This window comes from Acinonyx jubatus, chromosome C1 (genome assembly GCF_027475565.1).
Source record: "Acinonyx jubatus isolate Ajub_Pintada_27869175 chromosome C1, VMU_Ajub_asm_v1.0, whole genome shotgun sequence".
NCBI lineage: Eukaryota > Metazoa > Chordata > Mammalia > Carnivora > Felidae > Acinonyx > Acinonyx jubatus.
This window is the reverse complement of record NC_069381.1, coordinates 163,420,238-163,437,617: the sequence shown is the minus strand read 5'-3', so window position 1 is coordinate 163,437,617 and position 17,380 is coordinate 163,420,238. Positions and strand designations below refer to the sequence as shown.

At 36.6% G+C, this 17,380-nt stretch overlaps 1 protein-coding gene across 2 annotated transcripts; it reads right to left on the bottom strand.

The window, feature by feature from the left end:
- Positions 1–1,742: 1,742 nt before the first annotated feature.
- On the bottom strand, positions 1,743–16,709 carry RBM45 (RNA binding motif protein 45). 2 transcript variants are annotated; one of them, XM_027055424.2, is made up of 9 exons: positions 16,258–16,709; positions 12,031–12,153; positions 9,790–9,916; positions 7,577–7,699; positions 6,618–6,797; positions 4,062–4,191; positions 3,811–3,895; positions 3,435–3,598; positions 1,743–1,943 (listed from the first exon to the last, which is right to left on the bottom strand). In XM_027055424.2, the coding sequence occupies exons 1-9, from the start codon at positions 16,561–16,563 to the stop codon at positions 1,751–1,753; spliced, it is 1,431 nt and encodes a 476-aa protein (XP_026911225.1). In that variant the 5' UTR covers positions 16,564–16,709; the 3' UTR covers positions 1,743–1,750. The 2 variants fall into 2 exon arrangements, with proteins under 2 accessions (XP_026911225.1, XP_014942128.1); XM_015086642.3 differs by having other exon boundaries at positions 16,264–16,707.
- Between the last annotated feature and the right edge of the window lie 671 nt (positions 16,710–17,380).

Sequence of the window (17,380 nt, the reverse complement as noted above, 5' to 3'; positions counted from 1 at the left end):
CATAGCACTGGATGCCCACAGTCTGTATATTAAACTTTTAGTTTCTGACCATTTAGATGAGACAACATCTCAAAGATTTCACTGAAATCACCAATGCAACAGTTTTAGTTCATACTTGCAAAACATTATTTTTATAAAGACTTCTGCTGATTCATTTCTCTCACTAACCCTATTAAAAAAATCAGACTCAGGAAGGTGAAGAGGTCTGTCCAATCACAGTCAGGTATCAGAGTTAGAATTCCAAGCCAGATCTTCTGATTTTTAAGTATAATATTTTTGTATTATATAAATAATCACCAGGAAAGGCTCATCCACAAGAGTAATTCATACATTTTCCCCATAATAAAAACATAGTATTATTGTACTTTTTTAAGGACAAAGATTCTTTGAATAAAATAATTGTTACCTACATATTAAAATATCCAAAGACACAAACACATTTTTGTGTGCTATTTTAGAAGACAGCTGGCTAACCAGAATTCAGGTCTTAACATTTTATTTGTAAACATAAAAGAACAGCTTTAAGAACTTGCTAAGTCATTTTCACTGGCATTTTAATATTTCTACATTGTATGGGGTAATGGGAATGAATTTTATAATTAGATAAAATATTTTAAGACATTTCTAAATTAGGATTATTCACAATGGGTCCAAATATTGCCAAATGCCTTCTAGGTAGGAGGAACTCATCACCTCACTTGCTCTATATTAGAAGGTCATCAGCACTAAGGCATGAGACAATCCGTTCTGATACTTGCTAGTTGCCATAATTGGTCAGAAAGAAAATTGATGTAAAAAGAAATCTGCTTTCAAGTCAGTACCTTCAAAGTGAATCTAAAGTGCTTGCCAACTGCTATCATTTGACCAGCAGTGGACTTGGAAAGCTGGCGTGTGTGTAAACAGGGAAACTGTCAGCTTCCCCTGAAACTCAGAATTCATTTCCAGAATAAAAAAGTGAAAGAGCTGAACATTTCTACTTTAAAGAATGTCTCCCTAAGCCATGGAGATGTGAGTTGAATTATCACAGAAAAAGAAATTTAAGTTTGATTCTGAAAACTAAAGAAAAAGGAATTCATATGGCTGTATGTACCATTATAATAGATAAAGAGTTTTTGGTAAATTGTCTGGGTTCTTTTTTTAATACAAATATGCATATGAGAATACTTTCTGAATGTGTAGTTTTAATGCACAAACTCACAAATTTAAAAGTCCACAAAAAACCAACATTTAAGTTCAAAAGTTCCAAAAACACGTAATATTTGATATTGCTTTTAAGGTATTACACTAGTGAGATGTCAAAACACTCTTTATAAAGGCTATTATAAATTAATTTATAACTCAAGACATTAATCCCTCAACTTAAAAAATCTTTAGAACTATTTCAATTTTAAAAAGTTACATAAGCATATAGTTAAAAGTCTAATTCTTAACATCTAAGACATTCACAAGCAAAAAAAGCCACTATTTAATTTTCTATATTGAAATCTGATTTTATTTTATAGAAGGGCAAAAACATTCTCCCAGTAAACATCAAAAACATTTGTTTTAAGTTTACAAAATTCAGGCTTAAAAAATATATTGTGAAATTAACCTGTGCTGTGGTTTTATCAGCCAAGCTTTTTTAAGTCACAAGGCTTTTAACTGATAGCTTCCAAATCCTTAAAAAGAAAACTCTATACGTATTCCTCTGGCTATAATATTTAGCCGGTATGTTTTTAAAATTCAGAGTAAAAAGAGCTTACCTCAAGAATCAGTAAGTTCTCTGTCGTTTGTTAGATTCTTCCCTTGGGGAATCTGCCAACATAACTTTAAGTCTGACTCCATTAAGGATCTTTCCATGTAAAGTAGTAATGGCATCATTGGCGCTTATTCTATCTGCATACTTGGCATACCCCACGTTTTTTCCTGACACAAGGTAAACTTCGATCAGGTTACCAAAACGACTGAAACAAAGTAAAAAAATCAACTGAAATTGGTAAAAATACAACTGCGTAGGTCCCAAAATTGGGGTCCATTCTGGACTCCTTTTCCATTCCTCTCCCCACACCCAATCTGCAAGCCAATCCTCCTTCTCAAGCACGTCCTCTATTAGTCAAGTTCTCTTCATTCTCACTCAGTTCCCCATCCTCATTCAGCCAGTCATGATCTTTTCCTTGGAATACTCAAACACGTTCCTCCCTTGTTTCCCTGCACCCTGGGCTTGTCCCTCTTCAATCTATTCTCTACCCTGTCTTCCCAGTGATCTCTCTAAAATACAGATACAATCATTTCCTCCCCAAAATTCCCTTCCAGGGTAAGGACAAACTCCCTAATGTGGCTTGTGGGCCTTTCTTGACATGGGCCTTGTTTTCTCCTGCTTCACCCTCCCACACAGTCTCTCAAATTCCATATTCTAATGATCTCCTTTCACATTCTCTCTGTAGGAAGAACCATCCGAACGCCCTCCTTTCTTCTATAGCTAAGTTATTATTGTCTATCAGGTCTCCGTTATACCTTGCTTCTTTAAGAAGTCTTCTCAGAGTCTTAAAAGTAGATGCTCCTCTCATGTATTTCATAGCCTGCACATTCCTTTCACAACACTAACCTCACTAGGCTGTAACAATACCAACTTCAGTAGGCTGTAATATCCTACCTACTTGTCTGTGTCCTATATGAGATTAGCTCTCACAGGACAAGGACCATAATGTCTTACATAATACATTTTGTTTACACAATGTCTCTTGCACACAGCATGGTGACCACCTGGCACAAAGGAGATGCTCAAGAAATAAACTACATGAATCAGTTAAATGAACTACTGATATTTTATGCAGCTGTTCAATGAGTTTCCTGGTGTTTTTTTTTTAATTCACTAACACTGTTGTAAGGCAAACAGGAAAAAGACCAAAAAGAAAAAAGTTAAGATTCAAGGAGTTCTATTAAAAAAACAAAAATTAACAAGTGCCTTCCCTTTTTCTATATTTATTATATACTCTTCCTTACAATCAGGTAATTGTTTACTCAATATAATTCTTAAGGTTCCAAGAGAGTGTGGACAAAATAGAAGATGCTTAGTAAACTGTTCAGGTGAAATACTACTACAAAGGGAAAGATATGTAACAAGAATTTTAGAGGACAGGTCTATTTTTTACCAAGAAACAAATGATTTGTCCATTTTATGCGTGAAACTTTTCAAAACAATACTGTATGTTTTATGTCTTTAAAAGAAAATCGGAAATTCTGTGTGGAGACTTAGGATATGTAAGTAGTAGAGAAGGAAATCATCATATATTTTAAAAGGTCATATAAATAAGGAATTTTTCTAAACTGCAAAACAAATCATTTCTACCTGATTAAGTATTGGATATAGAAGTTTCAAGATTGTGAGAGGACTTAAATTACTAGTTTAAATAAATTATATTATAAAACGTAACTTTGTGGAATTGAAATCTTACCAGAAAATATCCTCTAATACATCTAAAGGTAAAGGATGAGGATTAAACACGATAAAAAGTCTTTCTTTCACAGGAGTTTCAGGAGGGGCTTTTTTTTTGCATGATGGAAGTACAACATCTGTCTGGATTTGAGGCAACTGTGATCCAGAATTTCCTCCAAATTGCTGTTGAAGAGTTAGGTACAAAAACAAGAAAAAAGAAAAACTGCACTTTAAGGATTTTAAAGCCAAGAGCTAAAAAGATATATATATATCACGGCTCCTATGTGATCTTTTACTACAGCTCTGAAAATTTTCTTTCCCAGGTAACAAACAGAGGCCACATTTATTACATACCCTATTGATGTACTACAGAGGTTAAATTTTTACCTACTTACCAGAAATTGCTGCTGATTTGGGTTATTCCACACCATTGATGCAAGCTGTGCTGCTACCATCTGCGTTGCCATTTTTCTAAGGAGACTAAAGATAAGAACTGATAATTTACAGAAAACTAGAGATATTTAGTCTCTTACCCGTAACTTGTTTTGTGTGACTTCCTCACCCAAGAGGTCAACTGCTTTCTATTTTTATTCTTCAAGTCAGATTATGTACGCCCTGCTTTAGACTCTCCTGAGATGGTACTTACTCTGTTGCATTACTCCCATCATCAATGAAGGAAACACCTATCCGGTTCCCAGGAGGGTACTGAAATCCATGTAACTTGTATTTTGCATAAATAGCTGATGCTACATTAAAATACTGAACCACTCCATGACCTAAAACAAAGTAGACAATCAGGAATTAAAAACAAAAAACAAAGAGAATACCTAAAGCCTGTGTTGCCATAAAAATGAAACAATATAGAAATACCCTAGTATCACACAACCAGTGAATACAGAATCAAATGGGTCAGAAAACAACGTTCTTATATATACACACACACACACACACACACACACATACATATATGCAACAGCTGTGTTCCTACAAAGTCTAAACCAGATTTTGTTAACAATATAAACATGATATTTTAAGGAAAATGAAATTACTAGTGTAAGTTTTTTCCAACGAATTTTAGAATATTGATGCTTCTTATATGACAGATACACCTAAAACCAAGCAGTTTTTCTTAAATATTTATTCTTTGAAATATACTTTGAAATTCTAAAATTTTCCCTACCATACTTATTTATTCTTTGAAATATACTTTGAAATTCTAAAATTTTCCCTATCATACTGAGCAGGAAATGAAAGGAGGGGAATATATAATCTGATAAGAACATACAGTCATCTGGCTAGCTACAGTGGTAGAGAAAGGAAAAGTGGTATATATGAAAAACAAAAGGTAGGGAACAGAGGATCTTAGATTAGAAGTCACAGATTACACACTCTTTTTGAGAGCTTTCAGCTATGGAAACAGATTTTAATTCAGGAAGATGATGCTGAAGGTGGGGGTGGGGGTGGATAATTTTATACTGGAGTCCTTACATGGAGAGCCCAGGAGCTTATAACACAACCAAAAAAGTTTCCATAATATATTTACAATACAACCCACTTAGGGGGAAACACTGCTATAATTTAAGGGTCCTGTCTAAACCCAAGCATCCCAACATTTTAATGAAATTAAAACTCAGAAAGCAAATGAATATATAAAACCAATTCAGATAGAACTTTATATGATGATTCCTCTATCAATAAAAAAGTGTTCCACTGACACATGTATTTATTTACCAGACACATTCAACCAGAGAAACAATATAGAAGGTGAAGGAACAAATACATTTCAACATAACAGATAAAAGGGAAAGAAATACAGAACAAATAAAATTCATATAACAACAAATGTGCCAGAAAACACAAAATGTGTGCACACAAAATAGAATAAAGAAGAGGTTGAAGATGGTCCGAAGTAGGTTCAGATGCAGTCCTGCTAACAGACCAGGGCTGGGAAGAGTAATAGTGAGGATGTGTGAAGAGTGGCACTACTCTGCTCCAGGCCCGTTAGCCTATATGACCTAACACCTTCCCACTTATGCTCACACCCATGGCACCCTAAAAGCACTACATCAAGTGTATCCATACGCCAGGAACAGATGCCAAGTATGACTTCTCTATACTCCCCTTACCTCAAATTCTTTAAAAGAAACTGACAAGCCCCTTAGACTTACTGAGTGCCTATTATGTGCCAGGACTTGCATTAGGTATTTTACATATAGTATTTCTAATTCTGATCTAACCCTGGTACTGATAGTATTAATAATCCCCTTTTACATATAAAGAAAGGCCCAGACAGGATAAGCAATTTGCCAAGGTCTCAGAGCTACGTGCCAGCACTGGGATTTCATTTGCACCTGAGTCAGATGCGAAATGGAATGCCAACCATTTTCCATTGTACCACAATGACTCCATTTCTTAAAAGCCTTAAAAAACAAAAACAAAACAAAACAAAACAAAAAAAACTTAAAAAATTACAAAGATGGTTAACATGAGATATTAGGTTTAACTGATTAAGTAACAAGTTCAAATGCCTGATAGTAGAGCCTTGCTTCAATTAAGACTGGGAAGATGTAGAGAGAGAAAGAGAGCAATTAGATACTTGAAATGAAGGGAAGGAGTTTTTTTGAGGTATAAGCTTAAGAAAAAGATTTAGGGATGAGAGGGAAACTTTAAGGGTTTTATAACTTTGTCTAGCATTAATCAGCAGTACAGAGACTCCATTTTGGCTGCACACATGGAAACAGAGAATGCTCTATTTTATGAGCGTTAAAATATATATATTTTTTTATTTTTTTAATGTTTATTTATTTTTGAGACAGAGAGAGACAGAGCATGAACAGGGGAGGATCAGAGAGAGGGAGACACAGAATCTGAAACAGGCTCCAGGCTCTGAGCTGTCAGCACAGGGCCCGACGTGGGGTTCAAACTCACGGACCGCAAGATCATGACCTGAGCCGAAGTCGGCCGCTTAACCAACTGAGCCACCCAGGCGCCCCTAAAATATTTTTAAAAAATAAATGACTTTGTTTAAAGGAGCTATAATCCCAGGGGGTTATTTATTAAGGTATCGCTGTATTTGAAAATTTAAAGTGGAAAAAAGAAAACAAAATTGTCACACACAGAGTAACTGACATCAAAAGTGCCACTGGAGAAAAGACATTTTATCAAAACACAGTATATTTAAAAATAATAGTCATTATTTTACCATAATTAGAATAAGGATCTCGTTGAACTTCACAGTATTCCAATCCTGGTACTATATCAAAAATACTGAAAAGCTGCTCTTCAGTGAAAGGAACTCTTGATACAACTGACAGGCGTTTGGAGATAGCTTCTTGGCCTCTGTTGTCATTCTTGTCAAAACTTGAAAATTCAGATTGTTGTTCTCCAACAACATAAAAAAAGTATATCTTTAAATTTCTATACAGTTGAGAATTCATTTAACATTTATGTACTAGAAAGTAAGATGCACTGTCATTGCATTAGAACTTGTCCATTGCATTGGACAAGGAACCGTGTTTTGTCATATGCTCCTGGTCATTAGCACTATCAGAAGGGACCAATGGTGAGGAAACAGAGAATTCTTCCCACTCCCCTGCCTTCAACACAGAAAGTTAAGTAGAAATGTGTAGTCTAACTTCACAGGAATAGGTTTAGTATGCAAAACTACAAAATATGGCAAGTGTTTCATCTAAAAGAAAGTTATGCCAAATAACATTTACAGGTCTTACTTTCATCAATTATTTCCCCCTTCATCTGGCTTCTACTTTTGTCATTCCTCTCCTTTCTCTAGCCCTAGTTTGAAAGCAGCAGTATCTTAGGGATAAAAATCTTAGGACTCATACTGAGGGGACAGAAGTAGATGTCTTTTATACTTTCTGGTTGGCTACACAGAGGCAGAAGCTCACTCAAAAAAGTGGCGTGACATAGTTTAATATCTAGATACATAACTAACCACAGAAAACTACAATTGGAAATATGTTAAATGAGTGTTACATATTAAGGACATGAGAAGTCATGACAAACTTCTCAAAAAAACCCTACTACATTAATTTTTATTCACTAAATCAGATTTACAAACTAGTGATAAAAGAATATTTTATAAAATCCAAATCAGATTGCATATACTGCTTATACTATTAAAATAAAGAAGAGCTTACTCACCGAATGGAAACATATTTACTCTAGGTTCATGTCCCAATGTCTCCTGCCTCATGTTATTATAATAGTCTTGTTCTGAGGATTCAGATGCTTTATTTTTAGGTTCAGCCAAGATTGCCCTAAAACCTGAAAAAAGAATCTATGATTTTCAAACTTCATAGCAAATTTAACATACCTGCAAAGATACATTATTGCCAGTGCTTGACTTAGCTTTATAACTATAATTTCATAAAACAAAATCTATACAAAGGCCACCTGCACCAGACCTACTTCTTTGCTTTTTGGAAGATGGCAAAAAATAAATAGAGCGAGAACCCCAAATTATGGGTCAATGTAGACATGCAAAATCAGCAATTCTTTTTCATCCTTTCCAATCTCCCCCTACTACCAAGTAAAATCATCATTCATTCTCCCTGGGTCAACATTAAAATCCTAGAGGGCTTTTCACATTCAACATGTCAGCAAGATTCTTCCTTTAAAATGTATTTAGGAAATGTTATCTTTTATTCTAATTTCCCTGACTTTGTTTCTAAGTTAGATTCCCTTCAATTAATTACAACAACTCTTTAACTGGTCTGCCTATGGAGCAAAGGTTTTAAGTATGGGTTCAAGGATGAGCTTCAAAAGGTGGGAAGGTTCCATGAGCCCTCTGAAACTTTAAACAAAATGCTTATATATGTGCACATGGGCATATTTCAAAGGAGAAGGTTTGTAGCTTCAACCATATTATTCAGTGGCTCTAAAAAGGATAAAACCAGCCACTTTGAATTCTTTCTCTGGAAATCCATCCTTGATACTGTACTTAGATCAACTGTCCAGAAACAGTTATTTTTCTCCTTTTAAAACAATCTACAACGGAATCCTAACATGGACTAAGCTTGAACTCTTCGTGATCTCCCATGTATGGTGCCAATGTACTTAACGTTGTCTCCTAATTTCTCAACAATATTATGTTTTATTCAGATTGCTGCCTTCACAGCATTAAGCAAAGACATGTTTATTTCTATCTCTGGGCCTCTGCAAACACTGATCTCACCTTCTGTCCTAATTTATACCAAATGTAAATCTCACCTCTAGATGTGTTCTTGTGCTCTCAGTGCACTTGTTTTTCACCACTGATGGACCATAGCACACATTTTTGAACATTTCCTCATCAACATTTTACTGAGTCTATTATAAATAGCAGTATCTTTGATAGAAATCTCAATAAATCTTTACTGAGGGCCTATAACTGTACTAGGTAGAAGGAGTAACAGAGACAGAAACATAAAACATACTCCCTACTTTCAAAGAGCCTTTTAAAAAATTCTCCTAATATTCTTTAACAATTTTTTACTAGTAGATCTTGGCTACCCAATATAGTTAAACTCCTTAAAAGCTATATATTCCCTCTGTACCTCTTTACTTAACATATTGCCAAGTATACCATAGGTACTCAATTAGTGCTGGCTGATTGAGAAATTTAGAAGGATCTGAGAGAAAATTTTGGTATATATCTTAGGCTTACCTAAGAATTCTAGTGATTAGCAATAATTCTTCAGTACATATAGATCTTCATAATATCCTAAAACCTAGAGTATTCATCATTTCTAAAGGTCAATATAACTAGAAGTATGACAACAAAGAATATCTTCCTTGGCTTCTTTAAAATTCTTATTCTTCATTATGTACACCAACAGCAAAAGATCCAATTAATGTCACTCTAGCTTGAAATTAACCTAATGTATATTTATTTACCTATATGAGCATATATAACACTAAACCCCATCCTTAACCTATATGTTTATTGGTAAATTTAATTCTATTTAGGGTTTAGGTTAAATATGAACAAATTTTACAGAAAACTTGAGTTTTTTCAATATAAAGAAAAAAAATTTTTTTGAGCCTGAAAGGGTAAGTCAATTTAATACTTAAAAATTTTAAATATTAAAATAAACCCCCAAACCTTAGAAGTAATAACCAAAATATGGTAACAGTATTTTCACTTATTAAGTTAATGCAGTTGCCCATATTTTTCTTCAAGATGGCGCCTCAACAAAAGCTTAATCACAGCCCTCAAATACTTTTCATCCCAGGTATATATATATTTAAACTCCCATTGCTAAGATTAAATTAGCAGGTATGGTTATTAGCAAAAACCAGTATTAGATTCCATTATTTAGAATAATTAAAAGTTTTAAGAAAGTCTTCAACATGTTAAACGAACACATCCTTACTTCGATCACAGTTTTCTATTGCTTGGGCAGCTTGTGATGGTTTTAAGTATCGAACATAGCCCAAACCTTTACTTTCTCCAGTTACTTTATTCTTAATAATGCTGCAGTATTCAATATCTCCATACACCTATGAGAGTTAAAAGAAACGATCTTAGAGGAGTCAAAATCAGTAACTGTGAACAGATTATTTCACAACTTAAAATTTGTTTATTTGCACCCTTTATTTGCAAAACTAGAAATAAGAATTAGAATATATAGCCATTTTTAATAATCGAATCAAAAGGTCACAAACTAATGAGGCACTAGAAAAAAACCATAATAATGATATAAGCAAATAACATAATCAAAATCATGATGATTTTCATTTTCTGAGCATTTGCTTTACATATATTTCCTTACTGTTAAACCAATCCTTCAAGGTGTGTGTGTGTGTGTGTGTGTGTGTGTGTGTGTGTGTGTATAATATATGAGTTATTTCACAGACAAGGAAACTGGGTCTTAGAGAGGAAATCAAATAACTTGTCTAAGTCATGGAGGGAGAGTAAGAATGTGTACATGGTTTGGAAAGCTCCAAAGTCTTAGTGGTGATTACAAGCTGGAATCGAACCTTCCATATTCGAACCTGGCTCAGTCCCTTATTAACTGGGCAGTTTATTTATCCTCTCTGAGCCTGTCTCCTTATCTGTTAAATGGGGCTAATAGCTATACCTACTTCATAGGGTTATTTTAAGAGTTAAATGAACTAATACACCTAAAGTGCTTATATAGAGTTTGGGACACACTAAACATTAGTTATAGTTATAGTCGTCTGCCTTCTAACAGAACATAACTGTGTATTCTTTTGAAGAGAAGCCTCACAAAATATATAACTAAAACACACAGGTTTACTCAGTCAATTCTCCACATGAAAAATATGGGTAAAAGTTTATTTTTAATGTTGGGAGAAATATGGGATATAAATTCTTAGGGCTTATTTTGTTTTAATAGTTATTGAGAGAGAGAGAAAGTACATGAGCAGGGGAGGGGCAGAGACAATTTCAATCCTAAACAGGCTCTGCACTGTCAGCAGAGAGCCCCAGGCAGGGTTTGAATACCACCAACCATGAGATCATGACCTGAGGCTAAATCAAGAGCAGGATGCTTAAGCAACTGAGCCACTCAGGTGCCCCGTTAGTGTTTATTATTTATTTCATAAAATTCTCATGCACCCAATTAGCAACTTAATTATTGTACATTTGGATAAAAATGTCATATTTGTTTGCTCAGAAAAAGATAAGAATTTATAAATATATAAGGTAACAACTTTTTTCTTACTTTTGGAGGAAGTATGGACTATGTATTTTTGGTATTTGTTATTTTTGAGGTATTTTATTCAACTCTCAGTTGAATTTTCAGAGAGAGAAAGCCTGAAAATTACTTTTGACTATTTTCTTTCTTATTTGTTGCCCACCTAATTCATAGTATTGGGAAAATTAGTAGATAATGGATAAAAAGTTACAACTCATAACAATTTGAGAATTGCTTTTTAGTAATTTTTAGTGAAAGTATATCATTGCATATAAAAGTCATTGGCTATAAAGAGATTTAAAATGATCTTCAAATTTCACTATCAGTCATTACCATAGCTCTCGCTATATATATAGTTCAGAGCTGTAGATTTTTTCTTTAAATATAAGTCCTTAACTTTAGAACAAAAATTCTGTAAAGGATGAGCCTTTCTGTGAATAAGTACAAGATCAACATGCCATAGGCTTTGTATATAAATAGATAATATAGTTCACACACTTAGGCTTGCTTCATTTACCTCTACATGAAAGCAACAGAGTGGTGAGAGGGTGCTTTGAAATTGTAAAGACCAGGAGCAGGTTCTGGATTCAGACAGCCTGGGTTTAAATCTTGGTCCACCACCTACTATGTATGTGGCCTAATTTAAAAATTCTGGGCTTTAGACTTCATTTTCCTGAATCTGGCAGAAAATATCATCATTATGTTTCTTATATGGCAGAAAACATCATCATTAATATGTTTTTCATCATTTTCATGTTTTTTAAAAAGTTAGTTTATTCTAGGTTTACTATTTTAAAACTAGATTGAAATAGATGACTTAGAAACAATTATTTAATTCACCACCACCACCAACCTAATGATCTAACTCGAACAACACTTAAGATTTAGTAACCATACAACCAATTTAGGATTGTAAATTATCATAGATGCTAGCTGATTAAAAAACATAAGTACCTTAAATTTTTCCCGCAAATCTTCTTCTGTGTAGGACTTTGGTATCATGACAAATATTCTTGTAAGTTCTTCATCTTCAACATCTCGGTGACTTCCAGATGATCTGGACTGAGCAATGAAAACCTAAGCAACAAACATAATCCAAAAATAATGTGAAAAATCAGTTAACTGTTTTCCTATTCCTTAAGTACATTTACTTCATTATTAGTATGAGATGCATGTTAGGTTAAACACAATGTAATAGGGTCTTATCAAAAAGTTTTTTTAAAGCAATTTTTACTACAATGACTTTTTATATGAGATAATAACAATCTCTGCACTGTTTTTCCAAATCTATATCTATATCTATATAGGTATATAGATTTTTTTTTAATGTTTATTTTTGAGAGAGACAGAGACAGAGTGTGAGCAGGGGAGGGGCAGAGAGAGAGGGAGACACAGAATCCAAAGCAGGCTCCAGGCTCTGAGCTGTCAGCACAGAGCCTGATGCAGGGCTTGAACCCACAAACCGCGAGATCATGACCTGAGCCGAAGTCGGACGCTTAACCAACTGGGCCACCCAGGCGCCCCCCCAAATACATTTTTACTTTTGCATTTTTGTTTACCAAGGGCAAGCCAGTGCACTGAAAAAGAATAAGTACTCTGCAGCTGCTGGGTACAGCGTTCAATAGATGTCAGTTTCATGGCTGATTAACGGTGTTATTAAAATATTCCTTATCTTTGCAAATTTTGTCTAGTTGTTCTATCAGATACTAAGAAAGGAGTTTAAATACCTGATTGTGAATTTATCTTTCTCCTTCAGGTTCTACCAATCATGCTTCACGTATTTTGAAGCTGTATTATTGGCTGCATAAACATTTGGGATTGTTATGTACTTTTTGATTGATATTTTTATTCCTATGAAATTACCCTATCTGTTAATACTCCTTGTGTTGATGACCATTTTGTACAACATCACACCAGCTTTTCTTATCCTTTTACTTTCAACTGCTTTGTATCCCTTGTACATAGTATTTAGCTTTTTTTTTTTTTTTTACAAATCCCGATAATCTCTGCCTTTTAATTGGCATGTCTAGTCTACTAATATTTAATGTAATATTGACACAGTTGGGTTTAAGTCTAGGATGTCATATTTTTAATTGTTTTCTTTCTAATATGTACCTTTAAGAAAAGGTAACACAACCATAATTACTGGATTGTCTCAGTGACCACCCAAATGATTTATGTAAGTAAGAAAATGCATAGCACTACCTGAGGCTCCATTTTCTACTGTTAGCATTTTCTACTATTTAGTTTTACTGAAAACATCATCTGTGACATTGGACTACTTAGATTATCATTACTTGGATTATGACATTAGATTATTACTTTATAATATAAATTGTTTTGGTTTTATATTGTTCTAGAGGAATCTTAAAATCTCTAACTAGGATTGTGGATTTTTTTATAGAGCCATAAGGATAAGAACTTTAATGGCTAGGTTTGTTTTTTATAATTTGAAGACATGTAATAAAATTAATATAAATCACCACAAGCCCTTAAGGCTTCTTTTTTCTTCTACTTTAAAGGGGGAGCTGTATATCATTTGAGTATGAGAAAACCTGAACTTATGGATTTCTAGAGTAGGAGGCAGCAACCAAAAGGATAGAAAACCTATAAAGCCAGGGGATTTTAGAAGTACTAAAACATAAAGTCATTATGTTCGCTTGGAAAACGGCTGTCATAGAGGTGTAGGGCCTTGTTTACAAGATATAGCTGGAGACATATTCCTATGTCTCCTTACAGAGTCCACTGTTACTCCTTCAATAAACTTACACTACCTGCCAAACAGTGTATGAGGTATTAGTAATAGAATATTGAGTAATACAGAAATGACCCACTAGAAAGTCTATGTATCGGTAATGGATGATCAATAGAAAAATAAAATACGAAACATTTAAGAATATGGGAAGACACTGGGGGGCAAAAAGAATCTCAAGTAAGATTTGAGGTTGTAGGTGTCATCAAATCACAAATTTCTAAATTTTAGAAGACCGGAGTGTTTTAAATTTCCAATAAGGCAAGCAGTGTCTGAGCAGAACACATGTATAATAATTAGCCACCTAATGGATGATTTCTCCTGAGATTTATGTTCAGACTACAGGCTCTAAAGAGGCATTCTTGAAAAGCTAGAAAACAAGACTTTTCTACATTTTAGGTTTACCCCTTTCCTCCAGGTAATGTAGCTGGTCACAAAATAATTCTTACCTAGTCAATCTTTTCTGGCTCTAGGCCTATAATTTTCTTATTTGTCTCATAGATACTACGGAACTTTGCGAAAGCAAACTACATGAGAAAAGTTGAAGCTGTGTTAATTTAACTGGAAATACTAAAAACAATAACCACAGTAACAACAAACAAACAAAAAACTACATTCTAGTGGAAGACAGACAGAGCTGAACCTGCTGAAGAATGAACTTGGTCTAGCTAGGCCCTGTAGTCTAACAATCCTCTGTCTGAAACTGAGTGGACCAAAATGTGAAAAACAGAACTTCAACTTTATTTTGGGGAATAACTTTTCTGTGATTAAAAAGGAGGGTCCCAGTATTGGGGCTTTTACTTCTCTTGTAGGAATTTAATCAAGGAAAGGGGATTCTATAGGTTTCAGATCTGGAGCATTTTTTTGGGTTACCAACAGATCTCTGTGGTTATATTCAGAAAGTATAAAAACCTTCTCTGTTAATTTAATTGGAAGGAGATAAAAATTAAATCAATCTAGGGAATCAACAAACCACAGCTTACTCTTTTTCAATAGCCCATGATCTAGGAATTGTTTTTACATTTTTAAAGGGCTGTTAAAAAGAAAGAAAATATGTGACAGAGACGGTATGTGGTTCACAAAGCCTAAAATATTTACTATTTGTCCTTTTACAGAAAAAGTTTGTCAGCCATTGATGTAGTATATGCCGTGGCCTTACAATTTATCTTATTGATGATCTGTTCTGCTCCATTTCAGAAGGTTGGGGATGGAAGTAAAGGGCATGTCTATGGTCTACTGTGTTGTTGGTATATTCCTATGTTCCTTCTCTTTTGTGGATGGAGGCATAGGGAAGACCTCCAGAGACTGAACTCTCTCTCCGTCTTTCATTTATAAAAGTCAGTATTAGTAGTATTCTTATCAGTTCTCTGTTGTAAGTGGAAAAAACAAGAAGGAAAAAGTTGAGGGAAAAGAATTTTGTGGAAGGCTCCAACTGAGTTACATATACTGCAACTATTTCTACACGACGGGCGGGGGTACAGTTTAAGCAACTGTCAGGTCCTCAGGACTGGGTCCTGAACACAGTCCACAGCCAGTAAGGAAGGACATTTTGGCTACAAATGACCACCAAGATCTATGCGCGGGGTCTACCATGTGACGAGCACTGTGCTAAAAGCATAGGTTAAAACGAATAACCGTCAAAATCACCCTTCCTGCCACGTGTCAGTTTTGTTACTTTTACACAAGTCTGGAAACTCAATATAAAGACCTCCAGGGTGAACTATGAGTACGCAAAGAAACAATAATAGCACAACTACACTACCATCACAATGATTTGGCTCTTCTTAAGGCAGTTTATTTTGGGTTGCTTTCAAAGAAAAGTGGCAGTAACAAAACGTTTGCCAATTATAGTTTCGCAAAGAGGGCTTAATTAAAATGATTTTAAAAATCACAACGGTGTGACAAATCTACAACAGCAGCAGTCTGAGTCACCTCCACTCAAATATTATATACATGCATACTTTCGTGTGGCACTGGGAAAGCGCCCAACACCAGAGAGGCCACACTTAACGTATGTTTATCAAGTTGCTAAGCTCCGTACCACCCTGAGGAAAAGCAAACTACTCTATTTTCATACATGGTAAACGGGGTTATGAGAGAGGAGGGCCAGAGGTGGGTCGTGGAAGCCAGAGCTCTGGACTAGAAATGGCGGGAGTAGGGGAGAGGCTCAGTCACTATAGCTCCGCGGCCCAAGTCGGGGCCGATATTCTTGCCGCACCTCGGGGCTGCCTCGCGGGCCGGGCGGCCCGAGAAACCCTGTGCGGAACACCATCCGCCCCTCCTCCCGCCCCTCCTCCCGCCCCCGGAATGCCAGGCGCCGCCCACTCCGCTCCAGGGAGCGGATGTACTACCTCGACCCCACCTGACACAGCTTCGGGTGCAGGAAGGCCCATCCCCTCCCGCTCCCGCGGGCATCCCAACCCGGGCACCTGCACCTTGATGGGCTTGGTGTCGTTGGGGCTGAGGCACTGGCCGTGCATCTCCTCCATGGCCCTGCAGGCCTGCGAGCTACGGGCAAACTTGACGAAGGCGATGCCCTTGGACTCCTTGGTGTGCTTGTCCCGCACCACCCAGATGTCCTGGATCTCGCCGAAGGGCGAGAAGCGCTCCCTCAGCACCGACTCGGGCGTGTACTTGCTGATCACCAGGAAGATGCGGCTGTTGGGGGGCTCGTCCAGGCTATCCACGCCCGGGCGGAACCCTCCGCCGCTCGCACAGCTGCCTGCTTCGTCCATGGTGTTCCAGCCCGGCGCGGGAGGCAGGCCCGGGTCCCCTTCAGTTCTTGTCTTCTCAGGCGCGCCAGCCACCACCGTGGTCGCACACCCAGCCGTTGCGCGTCCAGGGCTCCGCTTCCGGAAGACGCAAGGGTCTCGCGCCGGGCGCTGTGCGGCCGCGCAGAGTGCCAGCTTCCGGGGAACGGCCTCCAGCGCCCCCTAGCGGCTCGGGGTGGGGTAGGCCGACCCAGTCAGTCTAGCAGTCCGCTGAAACAAACGCCGGGTGTGCAATCCTCATTCTCTGTGGCCAGAACAGGCCCGTCTGGCGCACAGCCTTCCCAACCCTAGAGCCCAAGCATTCTTCCTCTAAAACTTGCCATCTTGGTCATAAACTCAATAGAGGACCACTCTAGGATAAAGTTAAAAACCATATAGTCTCAGAGCTAAAAAGAACCTTTGAGATCATCCAATTCCAGCCTCATTTGTTGAGAAAATTGAGATGAGGAAATTGAGGCCCTTGGAATGCCAGAGACTATATAGAGATACAAATAACAGAGCCCAAACCAGAATCTATCTGCTGATCTGCTCGACTCCCACAAACCTTGGGGATTTGAGGGCTGAAAAGGTGGACTGTTCAACTGTAGCACTAGGAAAAGTCTTAATGGCAAACAAAGTGGGAATGCATACTGACTTCTAAGACTTCTTGTTGAAGGGACTTGACAAGAGGTCATCGGAAAGCTAGAAGAAATTCGGAAACAAGATCAGGATTTCGTAGTGGAGTTGGAATGAAGTAAAAAGAATGAACCAGAGGTGGTCCAGGAGCAGACCTCTTTGAATG